The sequence below is a fragment of the Hipposideros armiger genome, unplaced genomic scaffold, assembly GCF_001890085.2.
Source record: "Hipposideros armiger isolate ML-2016 unplaced genomic scaffold, ASM189008v1 scaffold_1415, whole genome shotgun sequence".
Lineage (NCBI taxonomy): Eukaryota > Metazoa > Chordata > Mammalia > Chiroptera > Hipposideridae > Hipposideros > Hipposideros armiger.
Genome location: NW_017732765.1, coordinates 75,141 through 99,900, shown reverse-complemented (window position 1 = coordinate 99,900; position 24,760 = coordinate 75,141). Strand labels below are relative to the sequence as shown.

The 24,760-nt window shown below is 36.1% G+C and overlaps 1 protein-coding gene across 1 annotated transcript in view; it reads right to left on the bottom strand.

Moving 5' to 3' along the window:
• LOC109377479 (ryanodine receptor 2) overlaps positions 1 to 24,760 on the bottom strand; it is a 193,940-nt gene that overhangs the window by 110,895 nt on the left and 58,285 nt on the right. The window contains exons 10-13 of the mRNA XM_019633841.1: positions 20,949 to 21,113; positions 13,746 to 13,867; positions 9,461 to 9,644; positions 7,004 to 7,139 (exon numbers count right to left, since the gene is read on the bottom strand). Coding sequence (XP_019489386.1) covers positions 7,004 to 7,139; positions 9,461 to 9,644; positions 13,746 to 13,867; positions 20,949 to 21,113 — 607 coding nt within the window. The remainder of the gene's footprint in view (positions 1 to 7,003; positions 7,140 to 9,460; positions 9,645 to 13,745; positions 13,868 to 20,948; positions 21,114 to 24,760) is intronic.

Here is a 24,760-nt window from a genome sequence, read left to right as displayed (position 1 = left end):
GCCTGTGCACAGAGTTCCCAGAACAAAGATAAAAAGATGATGCACGCCTCCATTATTGACCAGCAGCCCCCAAGGGCCAGCGCCTAGCTACACACACGGTGACGACTGCCAGGCCGAGTTCCAGGGAGAGGCTTCGTAGATGAGGGGCCTACGTGTTTAGTGGGACTTATAATCCATAAGAATATCTGTTCCTGACTTAGAACAGCAACCACTGGGGAGAGGATATAGTGATAGTTTTAAATCTGCAGAGAGTCTTGTTTAAGATTTAGCTCACTCTTTTCATTTACCTCTGGTTTTTAAAATTTAAGATATTAAATATCTTCTAGCAGTCAAATGTTACAGATAAGGTGAGTCTTGAATAAACACCTAATATCCCTAGGTGGTAAACACACAATGCAATATATAGATGATGTATTATAGAACTGTACACTTGAAACCTATATAATTTTACTAACCAATGTCACCCCAATAAATTTAATATAATTATAAAAAATAAATAAGTAAACCCTTTTAATAAATCATGGGACATTTAAGAAAATCATACAGTAAGCCACAAAGAAAACTTCACTAAATGTTGCAAACAGAAATGGCGGATACCACATTCTATGACAATATAATGAAATGAGAAATTAGTAAGAAATGCAGAAACAAAAATAAAACCCAAGCACTTAAAAATTTAAACTCTCTCCTAAATAATTTTTGAGTCAATAGGGAATCAATACCACAATAATCAAATATTTAGTAAATATCAAAATTAGGAATGCTACCTAACAACCAATGGTAGATGGTCAAACTGTGCTTAGGGGAAAATTAACTAAACCCTTTAACTGCTAACCAACATGATGAAAAATGTTAATATTCCTTTTAAAATATAGGGAAAAAATGCCAAATAAATATAAGTAAAATAGTTAAACAGCAATAAAAGTAGAAATTATTGCATTAGAAACAGAAGTGATCTATTTAATGAATTGAAGGAGTAGGACTGATCAACTAGTCAAGGGTTTTTTAAATATAGGCTAAATATCAACTACTTTGATCAAGAAGAAAAGAGAAAAATGACGAAATTAAAAAGAAAAAGGAATTATAAACCCTGCTACTTTAAATATCTCTGTACTAGAATATCTCTGTACTAGAATTTTTTAACACTTAGGAAATGTTAAATTTATATATATATATATATATATATAATTTTTTTCACCAAAATTGAATCAAAAGAGTACAGTCTAAAGAAAAAAATATCTAAATAAAATAATAAGCCATGAAGAGTATTAAGAAGTATGTCAAAGACCCAAATTTTTTATATGTTTAAGAAATAAAAATTTTCTGTACTAAACTGCTCTAAAGTAAAGACCCTCCCTATTCATTTTACATGTGACATCACGCCTGACAGCATGCACATAAGAAAACCAGAGCAAACTCCTACTTATGAATGTAAATTCAAAAATCTTAACAAGAATGGTATTTACAAATCGTATTCAGCAAGTACATCAGCCACAAAAAGTACATCAGCCTCATTAAGTTAAGCAGGGCTCATTTCTCCCTTGAGACAGAAATGTATTAGGAAATCTGTTAACAAGTCAAAGATGAGTCATAGGATGGTCTGGATACTCTAAAATGTGTATGTTTCTAACAAAAAAATGTAACTCAGTAAAACAGAATGCCTACTGTGTGTATGCACCTGCACAGTATGTTTTACAGATAAATGGAGTGTGTGAATTATAATTCAGCAAGTTAGTTATGGAGAAATCAGTCAAGTGAGTTTCTAAAATAATGGGAAATTATAAGAGAAATACAAGGAAGCTCATCCACAGTTTAAAATAGAGAAATAGTGGAAACACCCTGAGTGTGGTGCGTGGACTAAAATAAATGATGACACATCCCTTCAGTTGGGGCTTTACATCCACGAAAACCTGATGGTTCACAGCCAAGAAAATGTGCCCACCATGTAGACGTCGTGTGAAAACAATGCTATAAAAGAATGCTGGAGTATGGTTCCATTTTTGTGAAGTAAATGGAAAACTCAATATAAGTATACGCATAGCACAGAGAAATTGGTTTTTAGGACATTTCTTAGACAACGAGAACTGCCTTTTGGGGCAATATATCCTGGTAAATGCCTGGGATAGAAACAGGAAAACTGTTCTCCCTGGGTCTAAAGGGGGATATTTTTATTCCAAAACAGGAGGGAAGATGAATGGAGCTAGGAGGAAAGGAGGGTCATGTTCTGTGCTATGATCCTTCACAGGAACCCTGTTGACCAAGGACAATAAATCCTGTTAAAAACTCACAAATGCTCAATAAGAACGTCAGTTTGTATGGACCTGTGAGGAGGTAATGCTCTACAGCAGAGACATTATGTCGCTTTTGAGAAACAGCCACCAATAATGAAGAAGCACAGAAGTGGGAAACAGAGTGACCACCTACCCCACCCCACCCCTGCCATGTACAGCCAGCAAAGGGAAACCTTGAGCCTGCCTCTGTCCATCAAACTGGGATTTGGACCAAGCTAACTAAACCTTCAGGGAGGAGGGCCACAGCTGATGTCGCAGTGCTGCTCAGACACGCACACACAATGCTATGCCACGTGTGCATGTGGGTGTGTGAAATGCATTATATGTGCACAATGCTGCATAGACATTCACAGAAATCGTTTTAGAAGATCATACACTAAGATGGGTCACTACGTTTAAAAGTCATCTCCACCTTTCTTCTTTTATTATCTAATGTTTATAACAGAGATGTATTCATTTTAAAATTAAACAATATAATAAAGTTACCAGCTTTTCAAAAAGAAAAAGAACAACAATGGCATCAATGTCCATAGTGGCAGTTGCTATCAGATGTCTCAGAGTGCAGCTCTCATCTCCAAGGAACAATGATATCTTTATATGGTGCTTCTAGGAAAGGATGCAAACTCCAGACAAATGTCCTTCCCTCAATGCAGGAGAAGCAAGCTAAACCAAAAGTACTCTTTAGTTGCTGGGTAATTGGCCTTAAGATAGTTAAGACCTTTCATCCTCTATACATCATTATTCTTCATTTAAGCCACTCAGCCACTGCCAGGACCCAGAGATGACGCCCCCTGAGCAAGGGCATGCCGCCACCACACAATCAACTCAGAGCTGCGCCGTCTCCTCTCCTCCCTCTCTGCCCTCATCAGGAGGCAAACCAGCTTCCTTGTGGAGAAGGTAGAAAGAGACAGCAGTGTGCCCATGCTCACGGCTCACAGTGGAGCCGAGCACTGGCAGACAGCTGTGGTTCCAGGGCCTGGCTGTGCCACCCCCGACCATGCTCTCCTGTTGCTTGACTCCCCTGAACTAGAAAAAAATAAGAAGAGGGGAGGTGCTGGGAGTGCATAAGCGCAGTAAGAAACTGGGTGTCTCCCAAAACTGGTTATCAAATCAGTTTCCATTAACAATATACTAATGAGGGCCAGCCGAGTGGCGCATTGGTTAAGAGCTGGCTTGGGATGCCAAAGGGCCCGGTTCGGATCCCACATATGAGGGCCAGTGACACTGCCCTCTACAGCTAAGATGCTGAACAACAGCTTAACCTGGAGCTGGGTTGCAGTGGTTTGCCATGGGCTACTGTGTGTAGCTAGCAGCCACCGTGAGGGGCCGTCCAGAAGCCGGCGACTGATCTGCCTCGCCAGGAAGAGCACAATGATGGTGCCAACTTAGGCCAGTGAAGCAATGTCCTCCACAACTAGACTGAAGAACAAAAGGACAGCAACTTGTCTGTTCCCCTTCCCTCAATTCTGCAGTGCTGTTACCACCCCCCAATTCCCCAATAAAATTTTTTTTAAAAAACCAATATACGAATGAATGTTATTTCATAGACATAAGATTAGAAAATAGACCAAGTTGGAAAACAATAATGTCTCTTGTGTATAAAATGTCTGGAGAACAAGGTAGGAAACATCTGTATGCACAAACGCAGAATGATACCTACAAGTCTATGTCTGAAGCCAACACCCCTCTTTTTCACCTCTCGACTGCCTCCCCCAGTGGCTTATTGCTTTTAGGAATATCTGCCTTCCCATGTCCCTGGGGAATGACTTGAATATGCCAAATCCTTAAGTGCTATACCCTCTGCCAGTCTTTAAGAACTCGGAAACTGGAAACTTCTGGCATGCTAAAAAAAAAAAAAACCCAGCAGTTTACCCTGTTTGTGTCACACTTTGAATCTTTATAAAATTAGCATCATTGAGAGAGTTTGCCCAAGAGCCATTTCTCAGACATCTTTAGAAAACCATGCTGGCTGGCACGTTGCGTGCAGATAACTATGTGGCTGTCAGAAAAGATGGATGAGCACGTGCCGCAGCAACGCCTCAAACCATGGGCGTCGGCATCCTTACGTCCTCCAGATGGCAGGCTTGCAAACCTCATAAATCTACATAAAACACATATTAAATATATCCACGTCAAATTTGAAAGTTGTTCTAGATTATCATTCCCGCCTTCTACTCCCTTTTCCCCATGCTAAATAAACGCACTGAAGAAAAAGAAGGTGGCCTGTTTCGCACATAAGGCCACAAGAAACCCTATTGTTTCCCTGCTTGAATCAAGCTTTTTGATAGCTGGATAAATTGCAGAAAAATGTCTTACTGAACTCCAATTTACTGATGCAGATCTGAGACTTTTCCAGCCAAAGTGAAGTCTATACTTAAATATAGGTGGCCACCTACCTTATGATCTCACTGACTTCAGTAAAAACTATTGTCAGAGATGGTGCTTAAGTCAACATAAGATTTTTATTCATTTATTTTTTTCTAAGAATGAAATCAGTGCTCACTATAATAAAAAACAGAAAATGAAGAATAGTAAAAGGGACATTTTAACCACAAAATTTCTTATAATTCCATTTGCCTGAAACCACCACCATTAAAACTACCATATGGATACGGAGAGTGCACTACCATATAAATATTCTGTTTTTCAGTTCTGTTTAAACTGAAATTAATGTACTAGGTTCTCCTTTCATCATCAACTCTCTATCTCATTACACATTTATATTAACTGCTTTTTTCAGTTATAGAAGTAATGCATGTAAATACATTAAGAATAAATATGTAATAGAACACATAGAAAACTAAAAGATCTCTCTTCCAAGAGGCAGCCACCTAGCAGTTTTCTGTGGATCCTTTCAGAAATGTCCAGTGAATGTGCAAGGATGTATCTTTCTCTACATATGTTAATTTTATGCAATTGGACTCTCACTAAGCATATAGTAAGCATCTTGCTTTTTGTTTTTCTCTTAAGACCACGTCCTAGATAGCCATAAAAAGAACAGCCATATAGCCTGTTCTTTTGGACATATACAATTGTCCAAATGATACATTTATCTCAATTTTCAATGATGACACAGGTTTACACCACAAGGTACACTATTGTAACCAATCTCCTGTTGATAGAAAAATTGTTTCCAATTTTATGCTATTTATAAACAATTTTACAGTGAACATCCTTCCCACACTTGTACAAATACATCTCTAGACTACATTCTTAAAGTAGAATTTCTGAGAGTAAGAGGATATGTACATTTAAAATGTCATGTATATTGTCAATCAAGGTTTGTTTGGTTTTTTTTATTGTCATCAATTTACCTTCCCACCGAGAATATATTACCCAACATTTTTGCCATTGATGGGTATCATCAAAATGTTTTATCAGCCTGAGTTGATGCATTCTGTTATTTGCAACTGAACACATCCTAATAGATATATCATTTCAACTACAACCACAGCTCCTTCTCTGCATTTGAAGGGGGAAATTATTGAAAAATCACATTTCTGGCCACGTTTCCATTAACAATCAAACTAGAGAAACAATTCTGATGAGGAGCTGTGCTCACACCCACCACATCCGCAGCATTTTGTAGAGCTTATGATTGCTGCTTTAATAATTGGGTTCTAAAATAATCAGCTTTGATCCCCAAAGACCTCTGTGAGTTAAAGAGAATATGGGCTTGAAGGGTGAGTAGCCCAGAGGATAAAACTGAAGGGTTGACTTGCTGGAATAGACTTTCTCCATGATTATAGAAAAATCATTATAATTCTCTCTGTACATTTTTATTAGTTATGGGTACATGAGCACACTGGCCTGTGAAAGAGAATAACTAACAGATTATGAAAAAAGTTGATATGAAAATATAAGTAAAATGCATATTATCTAGACTTATCTACAACACTATTCTCTCTGTACATAGCCTTTTCTGCCCTCAAACACACGCAGATGAGGCACTTGTTCACCAAAAGCATCTATTTACCACAGTAACGAGTCTGGTGTCATGACAACATGTGCAACTGTCAACCATCCCCTTCATATTGTCCTGTGAGAACAGGGGCTCAAGGAATTAGCACCAAAATGCTGATATTCTGGCTACGTCCATTGTTCTGAGACATAAACTATTCTTCTATATCCTAATTTCAGGCTAACACACTCACTCACAAATAGGGTAAAATCTCAGACCGGTCACAGTCCTCGACAAGAGACAAGTAGAAGCTACAGGAATTGTCCAGGCCAAAAATAAGGTGGACCTATGTTTGCACAGAGCCAACAGGAATGCATCGTAAGCCACAGCCAGTGTCGCTTAATGTTTGTGAAGCTACCTGGAAGCTGCAAATGCAGGTGTCAGAACGATGAGAGAAGAGTGGGAGATCCCTAAGGAGATGGGGCGACGGGACGCGGGGGGGGGAGGGGGGGGTGCTTTTGTAGACTCACTTCAGAATCAAATAGGGAGCATTTACCATTTACGGCACATCCACCCTGAGGCCTCGCCTACACAACTCCACCCTGAGCGGCTCTCCTCCTTTACCCAAAGGCAGGTCTACCACTCCAGGCAGGTCTACCACTCCGGCCATTTCACATTCAGAGATGGATTTAGGGAGCGAAGGTAAATACTGACAGCCTCAAGTCGGAAACACGTTATGAAACCGCTGTACTATGTGACCATTTTAAACAGGCATAAGCAGTTGCCTTGAAAGCCCAATCATACTTCTTACCCAGCAACTCATACAGAGAATTGAGGATGGATTTCCAGGCATCCCCAGCTTCTCTCCCGGCGACGTCCGCGAAGTGGGCGGCGCTGCTGTACACGTGCAGCCTGTCAATGCACTCGAGCACGAGGCTGATCATCCCCTGGGAGGCGAGAGAAAACGCCGTCAGGAGCGCCGTTCTGCACATACACAAATACTAAGGTATTTAAAACAAAACAAACAAAAACAAAAACCAAAACGTGGCTTAAAGCAGGTCTGTTAATCATTAAGGAAATTGAGATCATTTATTCAAAGAACAGGAAGAAACTGTCTTTTCATCCTGCATGTGAAAAAAAAATGCTCCTGAAATAATTCAAGTGGTTTTAAAATCCCAACTGCTATTCTCAAATAGAAGCAGCAGAAGAAATAAAAACACGTATTTCATACTTCTATTTGCAAGGTTTAATACTAGATTAATGAATCAAACCTATCAGTATTCTACTGTAAGTAACTAAAGTATGCCACCCAGAAACATGGCACTTTGGCCTAAGGACTATTTTGAGCTGAAGACAACTGAGAAAAAGAAGACACAAGAAAAATCCTCTGTCCTCCCTTCTTCTCTGCACCAGGAAGGGCGGGGGAAATGCTTACTCACTAAAGACAAGGCCAGACTCTTATCAAGGCGCAGACTGTACTTAGTAAGCTAACAACCTTTACCAGCTAACCCTTATCTTCCATTAGTTTCCTCTACATAATAGACACCTTCCTACACTTTGCTGCCTCTAGAAGCTCAAAATCCCCTTTCTTTGTCTTATCACCTCTCTACATATTTATTGTTCTTTTGTTAAAATGCTACATAAGCCCAAGTTCTACCCATTCCTTTCAGTTACTCATCACTGAGGCCTCCTGTGTGTCTGCAGGACGTGTGATAATGAACTTCCATTTGTTCTTCCCTTGCAAACCTGTCCTTTGTGACTAATTTGCAGGACTGCAGCCAATGAACCCAAGGTGAGCAGAGGAAAGATAATTTTCTCCCTCTCCTACAAAATCATAAGAACAGGTCCTTAGTCTCAGGAGAGCCATCATTATCATCATCATCATTATTTTACTTTTAATATTAAATTGAAGAACCAATAAATTGAAGAGAAGCTCATAAAAAAGATATCTTTAAAGCAAATCAAAGATTCACTCTAGAGCTTTGTAAGATGCTGTCTAAATTTGAAAGTATGCTTTTATTATTATTGTTAGATCAAAGTTGTTAAAATGAGGCAAGGAAGAGCTTTTAATAGAGTTGACTAATCAAATTAACTTATTTCACACCAAGAATTCATGGAGCTAAGAACACTTCTAGGTCTCCATCCATATTGTCTTGTATGAAAAATTGAAGAAGAAGAAAAAAAAAACAAATACAAATCAATATTTCAAATTTTCATAGCCTATTATTTTGTTTTGGTTTCACTAGATATTAAATGAATGCAGTATAGTCTAACAATCTGGCATATATAAAAAGAAAAGTTCCCAATAAACTACTCCCTGCTGCTAGTATTGGTTTATGTTGACATTTCCTGAGCGTCCATGCCACCATGGTCTCTAGGTCATTTCTTTCAGATAAACTGAAAAAGTCCTCAAAAATTCATGTCAGTTTCAAAGGCTTTCCATGGAAAATTAGGAAACAGTTTTCAAACTAGAAGAACATAAAATTAGGGATTATGGGAACTCAGCAATGTCCTCTGAACACTTTTTTCGATACTTTTACTCAGAGGAATCCATTATTCCACACACAGGGACACTGGGAAGCATGAAACACTTGCTGAGCTGGCCTGCTTGCCAGCTGAGCTCTGACACCCTCCCACTGAAAGTCTGGAGCATACGGTACTAGTTCTGATACTGGCATTAGCACCATTGGACATATCACAGGGTCCTTCTGTTATTCTGTAAAACACAATGCTTGAGCTCTTTGGAGCAGAGGAACTTTTGTGAAATAAAACTACACATGGAAACTTAATCCATGCAAAAGGAAAAAGTGGGGTTTCTGAGTCCAAGCAGGGCTCTGACTTCCAGGAGGCCCTCTGCTGAGCTACTGGGCAGCTCCCATCCCTGACACGTGATCTGAGGCAGCTCCAAGGAGACCTGAAGAACCCACTGGACAATGTGAAAACCCTCACATTTGCCAAACCTGTATTCATTTAGACACGTTCAGAGTGTTTTTATATAACTAACATGAAACAAACTGCAGTGCAACAAATGATCAGTGTGACAGCTGAGCAGACAGTAAAATATCTCCTTTGCCAGGGGAGGGACATGTTCCATACTCATTGATAGAGAAACAAAAATAATTGCAGGGTTCTCCAAGGCCTGGTTCCCATGGACAGTAGTATGCCTGCTTTTCAAGACCTCGAAATGCAAGATGTCAGATAGAGAATCTTCCCACCAAGAAGCTGCTTCCCAACGGCAGAAAAGACATGGGTGTCAGGAGGAACCCACCTCTTCCTGGAAGAGATTCTGCCGGTTCTTCAGAGCCCTCAATCTGTTCTGCTTGTCTTCGTGCTCCAGGTGCTCCCCTGGCGGGTGGAGGTAGCCTATCAGGTCCTGCAGGCTTAGGCTGACGGATTCGATGGGCAAGTCCACTGCAGGAACCTTTGCTTTTTTGCTCAGAGCATCAAGGCCCCTAAGAAACAGCAAGCATTTCTCTACATTAATGAGTCACAATTTTAGGTATTAATTTGTAGTTTATAGGTGATTTAAAATGCTACTCTCTCTATACCACTGTAAAAAGAACATATAAAAAATGTTCTAGATTTCCTGAAACAGCAAGAATTAATATATTCAAATGAGACATTTCATATTCTTTCGTGTGTACATAATGTTATATTAAAAACACCAGTATTGAGAGACACTCATCTAGCAAAAAACCTGAAGGGCTTAGAGGATTGATTCCTACAAAACCAGTGGTCTAAATCTTTAGAAACCAACCAATTTTTATTTGAAAGCACTAGATACTTTAAGGTTTAAGATGCAACTTCTCAGATTCATAATTCTGAAATTTACTATTTCTGTTGTGTTTTGTTTTTGGAGAAGGAACTGTTAACTGCTATGCTATCACTGATGCTCACTGCATTCTGTTTAATGCCTGCCAGTTTAAAATATATATTCTAATGATGTTAATTCAGAAAATTCACTTATTAATCAGGAAATAATATATTAAAATGCTTTTTCAACATGTGAAAAAAATGTATTTAAAATTGAATTTAAAAATGACATCATGTTGCATTTTCTAGCCTTTGAGGAAAAACATGTTACCGGCAGTAAAGGTGATAATTTGCTAAGCTTTCTGATATTCTGAGTTTTAAAACTCAAGCTTTGAATGTTTCTAGAAAGAACTTTAACACATGGTATTTATAAATCAAAATTATTCCAAAATAAAAAGTTTATTAAAAAATATACAACACACACCATAGAAGAATGGGAGAATGCCTGTGCTGAAGTTGATATAATAATATTCACCTTAGTCATGATAAAATTTAATGTATAAAAATATTATGCTTTCTTTCCTGCTCTCTGTGTCAGCAAAATTGTACAGGAATATTTTATTCCAAGAAAATGTTTTTGGCTAATTATCTGAAAGTATTGGAAAGTACATATTTGAAAACAATAAAAGCCTTATAAATGAGAATTAGCTACCTTTGAACTTTATGATGCTCAAAAATATTATTTAAAATGTATCATAATTTACATAAACTTAATAATAATTTTGGAATATTTGACTTCATCCTCATAAACAATAGAAATAGTAAAACTGCATGACTCTTCTAAAGTTTTGCCTGAAGTCTCAAATCAATTACGTCAATGGAATTCTTCTATTACCTAGTGCTATCATCTCTATAAATTTTTGAATGCCCAAAAAGTAACAGAAATGACTTTTCAGAAAATAATTATTTCTCCTGTTTTAAAATGAAAATCCATATGTAATGAAATATTTCTTTCGTAAACATTTTATCCCGTTAACTCTAGTTGAATAATAAATATATTTATAGCAATCACACTCAACTCTCATCACACTAAAGTGAATGAATTTAAGTGATTCAAATATAATATCTACTTTTTCAAACTTAAAGAGAAACAATCGTAAATGTCAGCTTTTAGGTTATTAAATTGACTATATCCACTAACAGAAATGTAACCATTTCATTGCTCTCTAGGCGAAGCCTCTTCTCAGACAAATGCTAAGACTCTAAAATTGTTAATTACGCCAAGTTTTAGAACTTCCATCTAATTTAGAGATATTTGTCATCTTAATTTATTAAAGATAAAACGATGAAGAGAAGATAATTGGGGAAAACCAAAGGTGGTAAAACCACACTATGTTAGAGCAAAAATTACAGCCCTGAATTCCATCTTTATATTTCGTAATTTGAAGATTAAGCCATATTACTCCCTTCTCTGATTTACTTCCAGAATACATTTATTAATATGCCTAGAGGGAGAAATGACTTTATGTGTGTGTATGTGTGTGTGTGTGTGTGTGTGTGTGTGTGTGTGTGTGTGTGTGTGTACAGTCCAGGAAAATAGAATCTCTTCCCCTATACACAACATAAATGCAAACACACATACACACCCTCCCACCACTACCCTGACCTGCAAGAGAGACACCAGAAAGGTTACAGAGAATAAACTCATAACAAAAACTAAATCATCTTGACTTTCACTCTAAGAAGTAAAACAGAGATATCTGGATACACATTTTTTAAATGAGGCTCTTCATAGTAAACATATCTACATAAATAAAATGGATACTTAAAAATAATTTACTTTGAAAACTATAGGGATACAAATATTGTACAGATATTGAAATTTTAAAGATTTTGGAGGTTTCATGAATATGACAGAAAAATCAAATTATTTTACTTAAAATAACATGTTCTTTACAATGTTCTATGATTATGTAAACCTTTTCAAAGTTTCTGAGATGTATCAAAAATTTGTATACATTCAAGGACTTCTAATAGTTCAGTAATACTGAGCATCTTACTAAAACCAGCATGTGTAGAAATATAAATAAACATGATGAATTAAATAATATAACTAATGGGTAAATATTCTAGAAAGAAAAGAAACAAAGCTTAATTAAAATTTAATATTTGAATAAGTAATGCACAAAAAATGTCAGTTAAGTGTAAGAGAAGGAAACAGACTCATTCTGTTCCTCCATGGCATTTGTTAGGTGAACATGGGGGAGATGGACACTTGAAAGTAGGTGCTAGATAACTCAGGAAAAGCAGTAATTTGGTAACGGGTTTATAATGAGAAACCTAAAGGTGAAAACACAGCAATACAGAATTGACAGAGACCACAGACTACATTGGCTGAGGGAACTTAGAATCTCATGGTGAAGTAAGAATTGCATCAGCTACACTTGTGATGTTTTCATCCAAAATAAAGTAAAAGTGACAGAATTCACTCTCTCTAAACACCCACACACACACACACCTGACACCCCACAAAACAGACAAAATATTGGGGAAAAAAAACATTTCAAGATACTGATATCATGGAATAAAAGACATGAATGCCTGAGACAGAAGAAACAAACAAGGGTAAGTCTACAATTGCCCCAGTTCACTGTCTTGGGAGAATTTCTAGGCCACAGGTTGACAGGGGCCCAGGTGAGCACGAAGACCCCCTGAGTTGTACATTCTTTGGTTTTATAAAAGTATGTACACAATACACACACACACACACACACACACACACACACACACACACACACACACACACATACACAGTGCAATGATTTATTAAAGAAACAATAGTTAAGTAAATTTTTGTATAATCATGGGTGGTGAAGATCTTTATATGCTGTAAAGCCAAAACATGATTGATTTAGTAAACTGCTATGGGATAAAACAAACAAACAAAAAAAAACCTGAAAATTATTTTCAAACCAATAAATTAGGAAAATATTTGCAATTTATATATGGTGACAGGAAATTAAAATTTCTATCATAATGCAAGTTCATAGCAGCCTAGTAGAAATATTAATAAATAATAATAGGGTAAATCACAAAAGAAAATGAATAAATCTGGTCAACAAATAGGAAATATTACCATTTTCACAGTTCTCAAATAAATGCAAATTTAAAAATATAATTATAATTATAAATATAAGTGTGTGTGTATACACAAACACACATACACACGTAATTTTTTTTCCCATCAAACTGGTAAAGTTTAAAAAATATATATGATATTCATCTCAGGTCAGTGTGTGTATCGATATAATGTTACCAGAAACACTGGCCACAAGGTTGATTTAATTTATAGACATGCAATTATTTCCATTAATAGGTGGGAAAACTTTGTCAATACAAGAATCACTTTATTTATTTTTTAATATAGTTAAAAACACAAAGTATCTAAGCTCACAGATGTCTAGGCTTATTTTTTTAATACAATTCAAAACTCACAAAATATTACCCTCAGTGTAAAAGGAAATTAAATAGGTCCAGTTCAAGGGTAGCTTATAGAATAATCCTGACCCACAGCTGTCAATTACAAGTAACAAATGAAATTTCTAAAAGCGCATTTCTTTTAAAAGTGTTCATTTAAAAGAAAAACATAAAATCATCTAACTAGAACTTTCTAACTTGTTCTGCTGACCTTCCAAATTGAATGAGATCACCACCATAGTATATTTTAAAATTGTTTATTTGGAAATCCAATAAGGAGGCTGAGATAAAATGTCAAACAACCACAACAGAAGAAAATGTACCTTATAAATCTATTGAAAAGGAAGACTGTGCTCCTGATAACTCGTGCCGTCCGCGATTCTTCATGCTGAGATCTGGATAAATTTATGCCATCATCCATGTGACCTTCATGATGCATAATAGCCTGTAAGGAAGCAGAAATCACTCCATCACTCCCAACATCTCTTTTCCAAATGGGGGTTAAGAAGATGAGCACACAAAAAGGTGATAACAATAAATAGACAGGTAAAAGGTACTGTAAAGCTATTGTGTATATGTAAAACAATATGTGTAGGTCCCTATACAAACTAGTCATTCAATATATTCATTCAGTTATTGCTTTAAAGAATGAATCAGTTATTGCATTGAGTTGAACGAAATAAACACCAGAGCGTTTTCACATAACTATGGTCAATGACTGATCCACAGACTAACAAACTGATCAAAACAGCACCGAAAGTCATATACCAATTATACAGTAGCTCTGAACACAGACTGGCTATTTAATAAGTACTGAGCAATGTTTCCAAGGCATCTAAGTCTTTGAAAAATGCATTTTTATTTTATGAGTTCTTTTTTGTTAGGCTTCTCGTTTTTGAACTTCCTATGAAAGTATAACATGAAGACAGAGAAGTGCAAAAATCTTAAGTGAACAACTGAATGATTTTCACAAAGTAAACACACTGAATAAACAACACCCAGATCAAGAAAGAGAACATTACAGCACCTTAAAATTTCCGCTAGTGCTCCCTTCCTGCCTTTATCCTCCACAATGGTCCCCACGTTCCTGATTTTTAACAGCAAAGGTCATTTGTTTAATAAATATAAATGGAACCGTGCAGTGTTCAACCATTTGCATCCAGCTTCCTTCACTCAACTCTTACAGCAAGATCTGTAGTGCATCTAATTCAGGAGCATTGAATTAAAAATTAGTAATGATAACTAAAATTATAAACTATCTAGAGAGCCATATAAAATGTAACTCCTTACACTCCTTATATGATGAAATGGAGATTCAAAGGGCATTTTATAGTCTTAAATGCCTCATTGACAAAGAAAAAAATGACTAAAATGAAGGAATGTAGTACGCATTTTAAGACTCTAAAAAATAAAAACAAAGTTGAAAAGGGGATTAATAAAGATATTGGGTTGTCGGAAAAGTCATGACCTATTTTTCTATGTTTTTTGTTGCAAAAATGCGTCATGACTTTTCCGACAAGCCAATAAAAAGGAATTAATGAACTAGAATCAAATAAACAACTAGAAATAATTTTTTTAAAGCCCCAACTTTGATTTCTTAAGAAGATAAATATAATAGATAAACTCACAAACCAAGCTAAAAATAAAATGGAAAGAAAGCAAAAACAGAGAATACAATATAAGATACAAAAGACATTAAAATTATAATAGGACAATATTGTGTGGAATTCAACGGCCAAAAAAAATACAATTAAAAAATAAAAACAAACATAACTAAGTATCCCAGAGGAAATGGATGGCTTCCTAGCAAATTAAGAATCATAGAAAGAAATCCCCCCAACTAAGTAGAAAATTTGATAAGATCAGTTTATTTAGGAGATTGGAAAGGAAATTGAAACTTTAATATTTAAAAGGCCCAGGACTAAATAATTTCACAAGTGAGTTCTAATAAAACTTCAAAGAACAGATACTCTTAATAGTAGATTAGTCTTGACCAGGAGTCAGCAAACTATAACCTACTTGTATTGCCTATTTTTGTAAAGCCTGTGAGCTAAGAATGGTTTTTACATTTTTAAATGGTTGAAAAGAGAAAAAAAAAAATTCTGTGACACATAAAAATTGTATGAAATTCAAATTTACGTATCCATAAATGAAGAAAAATTAATTTCACCTAATATGTGCAGTAATTCTAAATAAAATATGAAGAGAATCTAGTAAAGTTTCAAAAGAATAACCTATGGCCAGATAAGATTTAGTCAATGAATTTAAAGATTCCTCAATATCATGATGTCTATTAACTTATTTATGAACAAATTGAAGGACAATAAAATATTTTAATCTCCCTTTAATTGATAAAATACAGCAATAATTCCTATTTTTTAAAAAATCTAAATACAATAGGAAAAGCAAGATACTACTTAAATATAATTGTCCACAGGATGCAAGAAGGCATGACTTCTATGAAACAGGAGTGAAAATCCACAAGAAAACATGTTGAGATGAACAACCAGAATAGATGAGAAGAGAGCAAGCTGAGATAAAAAGTGATCTGTGTGAGATAATGAAACACTATAAGAAAACTAAAATTTCAAAGGCACTGATCAAGCTTAAAGAACAGAACAGCATCAAAGAAAACAAAATAGGTAACGTGGTTAACACATTTAAGAAGCAAACTGTAGAGATAAGGAAAGGAAGGTGAGCATTCTGACAGGGAAGATGGCGGCCATGAAGAAGAGGAACCAACCACGTCCCTGAGAAAGAAACTACTGAACTAAAAGAAAACAGAAACCAAAGATGTGGTTAAAAAATTCTCCTCTCAGTTTTAAAATGACCTAAGTATGCAGATTAAAAACACTTGGTAACAGATGCATTTCATAATTTTGAGTTCTAAGATATTTTTAAAGGTATTCACCATACCCCAGTGTGGTCTGTGAATCACTCAGCAATCAATAAATTTATATTTCAGCAGCAAAGCATGAATATTCACATTAAATGGGACATATAAAAGCTATAACTAGTCATTCAGACATTTTTTAACTAACCAAGTTTTTATTCATATGAAACGACAACAGGAAAACAGTTTCAGACATGTAAAGATTTGAAGACAGCACCAACATGCTTTTCTTGAAAAATAAAATGATCTGAAGACACTAGCTAACTGGCAAGTACTATACACAAATTAGGAGGTCTAGATTGGGGTACATTATCATGACTGCACTGAAGTCTCCCCATAAAGATTTAGTATAGTGGATGGCTCTAGAAGTAGTAATAAATGTCAAGAAGAGATTTTAATTAGATTACCTCTTCTATGACCGCTAAAGTCTGTTTCACATGTTCCTTCACATAAACAAGACTGTTCAGCTTCTCAACACCCTTGTCAGTCAAACTGTTCTAAAACGCAAGCTCTAGTTAGCCTAGGATGGAGACGGTAAGTCCCGTTTTGACTTCAATCCATGGTTAAGGAGGATGACAGTGGGGTAACGACTAAGGACCTGGCATCACTGCCATGGACTGAAGGCAGCAGGTGGCTACAGGTGAGGTGAGGCAAGTAGTCTGTCGTGGTAAGGAGACTGGTTCCTACAGGAAGTAACGCTCAGCCATGAAGGGTTTTAAACATGGCAGCCATTAGGGCAGAGTGGCTTGGGCAGAGGTAGACTGAAGGCAGAGAGATTGGTGAAGAGGCAATGTAAATCCTGCACATGAGGAATGATAAAGGCTTAACCAGATTTGTAAAGATGGAGCAGAAGGAGCTGATACAAGGTATACTTGGAAGATAAAATTGTCAAGGCTCTGTTGAATTATGGAATTCAACAGAATGAAGGAAGGAAACTGTGGAATTTAGTTCCCATACAACATAGTTAAAAGACACATGTACAGTTTGGCTTAAAATCTTCATATTTATAGAACAGAAAGCACTTTATTTGCAATATTTAAATTTATAATGAAAAGTATATCGCGGGTTTTAAAAATTCATTCAAGGGGTACAGGAGCAAAATGGTTAGAGACAATTGTTTAAGCTTTTATTTTGTTTTGTTTTGCATTTACCACTTAAGTATAGTGAATGGATAAGTAACACGTGGAGAGTATCTAGTGATTTTCTTATTATAGTTTATTTCTATATTTTTAAAAAATGTGTCTACATGTTTTTATTTCTGTCTATATTTCCCCCATAACCATTTATCAGAGTCACCTTAATAAAAGCTATAAGGAAAACGTGATAATAGACAAGACCTCCAGGGAAGTAATATCTAAATTAAGACTTTTGCTTTGTGTATTCTTTCAATTCCTTATGATTTATGAAATCTATTCTGAATGTTTACCTTCCTGGTAAATACTGAGATTGAACAACATAGACTGTGGTAAAGCAAATCCAACAAAATCACTGTCAATAAAATAAAAAGCCCAACAGCAGAACTCATCTCGAGCCTCACAAGCGATGATAGTGTTTATCATTGAGGGTGTCAGTGGCCAGAAGGAAGCACATGGGAGGCAGAGGTGTTTCTAAAATACATAGCTTTGAATTTTCTAGAATCCATATTAATAAATGTTTTTAAAAGGTAAAATTAATTTTAATAATGTATTTGCTTTAATCTGATATATATAAGCTTTATTTCTACATGTAATAAATATACAGACTTGTTTGTTAATGGGATATTTTACATTCTTTTTGTCATTCTGTGTCTTCAGAATCCAGTGTGTTTTTATACTGATAGAATATCTTGATTTGGGTACCAAATTATTATTGAAATTACTTGACTTTTTTTAAATTGATAACATTTATATAGTTAGAAAAGCACATTTACATATGCAATGTGTTCAAAAGATATGTAAGTTTTCTAATAACTTAATCAGTGATTAAAGTATATGTTTTTAAATTTGAATTAAATAAAGTTAAATTAAACTAAAAATTCAGGACCTGTCGCACTGGCCACATTTGAGCACCAAATAGCTACATGAGGATAACAGCTACTGATTTGGACAGCACAGCCTAGACCTAATTTCAAGTTTATAGGAATTACAAGGAACAAAGGCAATGGGGAAAGAGTCAGACATATCTGGAAACGGGACCTTCTGTAACTTGCCTGGATTCTTAAAAAACTCAGTGGCACAGGACACAAATAAGGTGAGGGACTGCTCGCAATTAAAAGAACATAAAGAAAGATAAAAGATAAACACATGCATGAACCTTGATTGGATCCTGATTTAAAATAAGCTATAAAAGCCATTCTTGGGACAATAGAATATGAATGGGAACAGGATATTCGATGATGTAATGGAATTAACACTATTTACTAGGTATAAGAATGGTATTGTGGATGTGTGTTATTGTGTAGATGTGTGTGTGCACATATACATTCAGAGATAGAGAAGGAAGAAGAAAGGGATGAAGGGAAGGAAGTAAATATTGCAAATTATTAATAATTGTAGAATCTAGTTTGATGGTATATGGATGTTTATTGACTAATTAGTCTTCAACTTTTTTGAATGCTTGAAATTTTTCAAAATAATTTAGAAAAAAAGATAAAAGAAAATATTCTGCTAAATCTGATATAAGATCCATTCATGGCCAAATATCATTATTAAAATAAAAATTTGCATGAAGTCCAATTAAACTCTTTTGCCACAATCTGGACAGTAGCTATTCACCTTCCAGATGCTCACACAGCACAAAGGGAGCCCAAAGCTCTGAGATGCTAACACAGCTGGAGACCAAGCTAACTGGAACCTGTGGGATCTCATCAACGCAACTGTTTCTATACCCTTGAAAATACATGTTTCATTCAAGAAATACTGACTGAGCATCAACTCTGGCACAGGCAATGTGCGAGATGTTGAGAATACTGAAATAAAAGATGGGGTTCCCGTCCCCAGAGTCTAGCAATGGAGACAGACGGTAAGTCACGATTATACACCCTCTGCCGTGCCTTTTCCTTTTGGTCCCTCCCACTTGACTGTAAACTGACTTCTGTCTAAAACTCTTGGCTGTGTGGCTTTTGAAGACCTCAAAAAGCAGCTTCAATTCTTTGTTTCCCAATGGGCAACAAGAGGATAAAGTCAGGGACGTTCTACTGCATGAAAGACACTCCATACAAAGGGGAGCGTGCTGTGTGATTTCATTTAGATGACGTTCTCCATCAGGCAAAAGTAACCCATGGTGGGACAGGACCACCAAAGCAGTTGCCCCTGTGGAGAAGGAGCAGGGATGGTCTGGGGTAGAATGTCAGGTAGTTTTCCTGGGAAATGGAAATGTTCCATATTGTGATGTGTGTGGGTCACGCAATATATCCGTTTATCCAAACTCTATGGTTAGTTTTTCACATTTCAGTGTATATAAATTTTACCTCTAAAGTTTGAAATAAGTAACAGTAGTAATCCAATGGGGCATGGATCTCCAGGAGAGCTGACCCAGGAGCTCCTCCCGAAGCTCTGAGGACAGCAGGACAGGGGTTAATTTCAGTCCAACCCCATCAACGCAGAATCAGCCTCCAACTTCACTGAAATCAGAACCGGTCACTCTAAGCAGATCACAGTAACACTGAGCAACCTACACTGGACTGTGTATATGTTACGATTAATAAATCTACTGAAAATAAAATTTTCTGCCCCACTGCAGTCTTCCTTTCCAAGGCCTCTCATTTGCAGACATTTGTCTTATTTGATGGGTTCTGAGCACTGTGTTACATGTTGGTGTAAAAATATGAAATAGGAACCGTTGGGTACAATGTACTTGCCCTAGGAGACCTCACAAATTAGGAGGGAGAAAGAGACACGTAGGCTCATACATAAAATAGCACAGGGAGTGTATAGAAAATTTAATAAGTTGTACATGAATATTATGAGAACACAAAGGAAGGTGTAGAGGATAAGCTGAAATAGGAAGAACTTCCAAGATCAACTTCAAACTAATCCTCTGGAGGATGGATAAGAACTGGGTGGAGAAAAAAGGTTTTAAAGAGTACTCAAACCAGAAAAAAACAGTACATGCAAAGACACAGATGTGTAAAAGCCATGGTTTTTGTTTTTGTTTTTTCTGAGTGACTGAGGGAACATGTCGAGTGGCATGCTGGGGAAATGAAGACAGTGCGTAGAGATTAGCCAAAGAACAAAGAACAGAGAGGAGGTGAGGGCTGGGTTGGGAAGGCTGTCATGTCACCATCAAAAAGTGTGGTCTTGTAAGGGAAGGGGACTCAGAGAAGGACTTAGAGGTGAGAATACAAGAGCATGCCTGCATTTTAGAGACATAATCCCAGCCACAACACCGAGGACAAAGTGAATTAGGCAGACTATGTTAGAATCCAGACAGGACCATAGTGCTTCATTTAATCTTTAAATCAGTGATGCAACAACCAGCCACGTTGACCTTACAAAAACCAAAGAATGTTTGATAATGGGATTTGACCTTCAGCATATCAGTAATGAACCTCAGCGGGCAGCTGAGAGTATTTGCTACTTCTTTTTGCCTTGTGCTGGTGTTTTCTTAGTCCTAAAAAATGACCGCTATAAATGGTGTTTCTCCAGCACCTTACCTTACGCTGTATGGCTCCCATTCTCACAGATTTCACGTCCACAGACTGATAAGTCAGCCACAGCCCCGTGTTCACGTGTTGTATGTAGCATACTGAGTCCCCGTACTTTATCTCAGAGGTCCCCATGCCGTCGACTTCTTTTCTCACCCCGGCATCCAATTTTTCCTAAGGAGGAAAAAAAACGATAAGCAAAAGTTTAAAAAATACTAGTGTAGATGGAAAGAACTTTACCTTGTTGTCAATATGTCCCCGGAAAAATTCAGCCCTCTGAAATCCCCTGAAATAATGATGGTCAGACATTTTATTCTAGCAGTTCAGCCTCTACCGAACATTGAAGGAGGAAATTGCACAAACAAATAACATATTCTTGAATTATTCACACTGGCAGAAAATTATTTTGGCCATAACAGAAAATTCTGTATTGCTTAATGGCAAACTGCAAATTAGAGATCTTAAAATTAGCTTCGTAGTCTTTCCAGATTATTTTTTTCATTATTAGCATAGGTTTGGGGCACAGAAAATTCGGTTTTGAGTAAAATCTCTGCCACTTACTATCTCTGGGACCTTAGGACAACTTAATTTAACCTTTTAAGCCTCATCTTTCTCATCTGTCCATAAGCTAATAAAAGTCTCTTTCCCACAGTATGGGGAAATAAGAAATAATTCATGTCAAGTTTTCAGCACAGTGCCTGGGATAAAATAAACACTTAATAAATTTTAATGATTTTGATCATAAAATGGTGTTGATAGTGGTGATGATTTAACAAGGATGTTAGTGGTGATTAATGATGATTTCTTTTGAACTAATCAAAGCTACTATAATCCAGTTTCTGATATTGCAGTTTCTAACTTGGACTACAGAATTACTCGCTCCTAAAGGGCTTCTATGCTGAGCTCCTTCTGCTATGAGGAAGCTATCACTCCTCTGATACCAGCTAAACATTTCTTTCAAGTTCCCATATTTTAATGCTTCCTCCATGCCCCCTTTCAACTTTCCCTCCCATTCTTAATCCTGATCTTCAGCAACTTGATATGTCCTGAAGTTCTATATAGTCTTTAAAATAACAGTGAAAAAATCTAATATCCTTTTGGTTGCAACACCTCATTTAGTGATTTCTTATTCTTCTCCTTGGTCTAACTTTCCTTGTTAAATTTACTTTAAGCGTCTTCTATATCTTTAGTTATTTGACTGCTGTTTAAAATTAGTAATAGTTATATAATGTTTTTCAAAACAAGATTGGAAAATTCATGTCTGTTGTACAAAAAGGAACAATTCAAATAAAGCAACTTTTTAAGATTTTTTTCACATTATTTCATACTCTACTGACAATTAATAACTCAAAAATGATTAAGAACACTCCATTAACAATTGAACATCAAAATTAAAATGAGGTGAAAATTTTAAGGTCAAGGCCATATGAGAAAATAAATACAATTATAAATTAAGTTGATTGAACCATTATGCAAATAACTTGAAGCACTATAGCACTATTCTAAGAATCTACAATAAAACAGATAATAAACAATTCCAACTTCATTCTATCAAACAAGATAAACTACTAATCTATTTATACCAACCCTATTAATAGGAAAATTAAATTCTAAGGAAAAACATAATGTAATTATCTACTCAGAATAAACAACGAGCCTCTAACATTCTACCTTGTTTTTTTTCTTTTATTCCAGGAAATGAGTTTGTAGTCCATTTATAGGCTTGTGGATTGTGTTTTGAGGGATCACAACTACTAACTGTAAAGTTATGCTTTGCTTGCTTTTTATTGGAGTAGTTCACATCGCTCTCTAAACTACAAATTTTAATTGTGAAACTTCATAATGACTGTGTTTTAGTAATTACTGTGATCATGGAGTCAGATACGAACTGCTAAAGTGACATTAGGGAAGAAAAGAGTATAGTTATTTGTTGTATGAAAGAACAAAGGCCTTTCCCTCTTTTATTTCCTATCATTTTCTGTGGCTCAAGCTTAGGAGAAAGTCAGGTGAAAATAATAATAAAATAAAAAGAATGCTTGGAAAACTCTAAGATTCAAATGAATATCAATACTTCGAACAACCACAAGAATAAGCATAACATGAATCAAGAATGAGACAGCTGGTAAAAACATCTAACAGAAAACTAGCCTGTGTAACTAGAAATAAAATGTCCAGATTAGGCAAGTAATAATCTTACGAAAACTCTGTATTAGCTGTACTATATCTAAATTACTGGCCGTTAGTTTCAGTATCACCTTTTAAATTTTATTTTGAGTTATTCTAGTTTTGGGAAATGATGGAATAGTTTAATTGGACTAATCCTCCCATAGATAACAATTACAAGATTTCAAAAAAATACTTTTCAGAATCTATTTGAAGGCACTTGAGACGTACCAGAAGCATGAAGAAATTGGAGAGTAGACTTCTCTCTAAAGACAAACAGCACCCAGATGATTTGTAAAAGCTGCCTTTTGCCTTGGGCTTGCCCTGCCAAACCTGCCTGCAGCTCAGGAAGAAGAAAGCTGCTGCCTGACTGACGTGCGGTATCAGAGGACACACTCTGGGCTCACAGCAGCCTGAAATTTAGATGAGCTAAATCCTGGACGAGAGAAGGATCCACAAAATCTGCTCATAAAATTCACCCAAATTCTTGTTAACTTAGCAGAAATGTAAGTAACTGCTCATTGCAAAAGAGAGAGAAACTGGAGTTTCAGTCCAGCAAGTTTAATTGCCTGCCTGGCGAAACCAAAATCATTATTCAGGAAAAAAAAAAAAAAAAAAAGCCTTAACAAAATGGAGTCTCTACAACATATCCAACATATTTCTAACATCCAACATACTTACAAAATTAAGTAAATGTGAAGAAACAAGAAAATGCAATCTACTAAATTCAAAACAAAATGCAACCTATACTAAAGAAAACAAAAAAATAACAGGCAATAGAAATTGATGCAAAGGTACTCCTTACAATTAGTAGGCAAGGACTTTAAAACAACTATTATAAATATAAAATATGTTCCAAAGCATAAAGAAAAAATAATGCACAATGAATAAACAGATGGGGAATCTCAATTGAGAAATATAAATTATAAAAAAATGAAATGTAATAACAAAATAAAAAACAATAATTGAAATATAAAATTAAATGAATTGGCTTAACATCAGGCTGCAATTACAGATTAAGAAGTCAATAAAACTGAAAGTAGATCAACAGAAATTTTCCAACCTCAAGATCAGGTTGCCATTAAAAGAACTCTGATATATAAGTACTTTGCCACTAAGTGGAAACTTCCCTCAAAAGACTACGTAAAATTTAATTCCCATATCTCCTGCATTTACTCCAGGAAATGTTGAGCTCCTCACTATTATCTTAGCATTCATTAACATCCATATATTTTTAACTCTAACAGTCTAACTGTCCTTCCTGTAAGAAGAATCATGAGATCTGGACAACCACAAAAATGCTCATAGAGAAAACAACTGTTTTTGACACTGTCTACAATCACTAAAAAGACTTCTGTTTTTACTGTAAGAGTTTTGTCTGAATAGATATTTTCTCCTTTCGTTCATGTTTACTCATAGTTCGCTGTCCTATAACCACGAGAGAAATGGCCTCAGGACCTGAACAGTGCCTACAAATACTAGATTCTCAATAAATATCTGTTAGGGGCCGGTTGAGTGGCTCGTTGCTTAAGAGTTGGCTTGGGAGCATGAGCTCTGAGCAGCAGGGCTGCTGGTTAGGATCCCACATGAGGGCCAATGATGCTGTGCCCTCTACAGCTAAGATGGTGAACAACAGCTTGACCTGGAGCTGGGCTGCC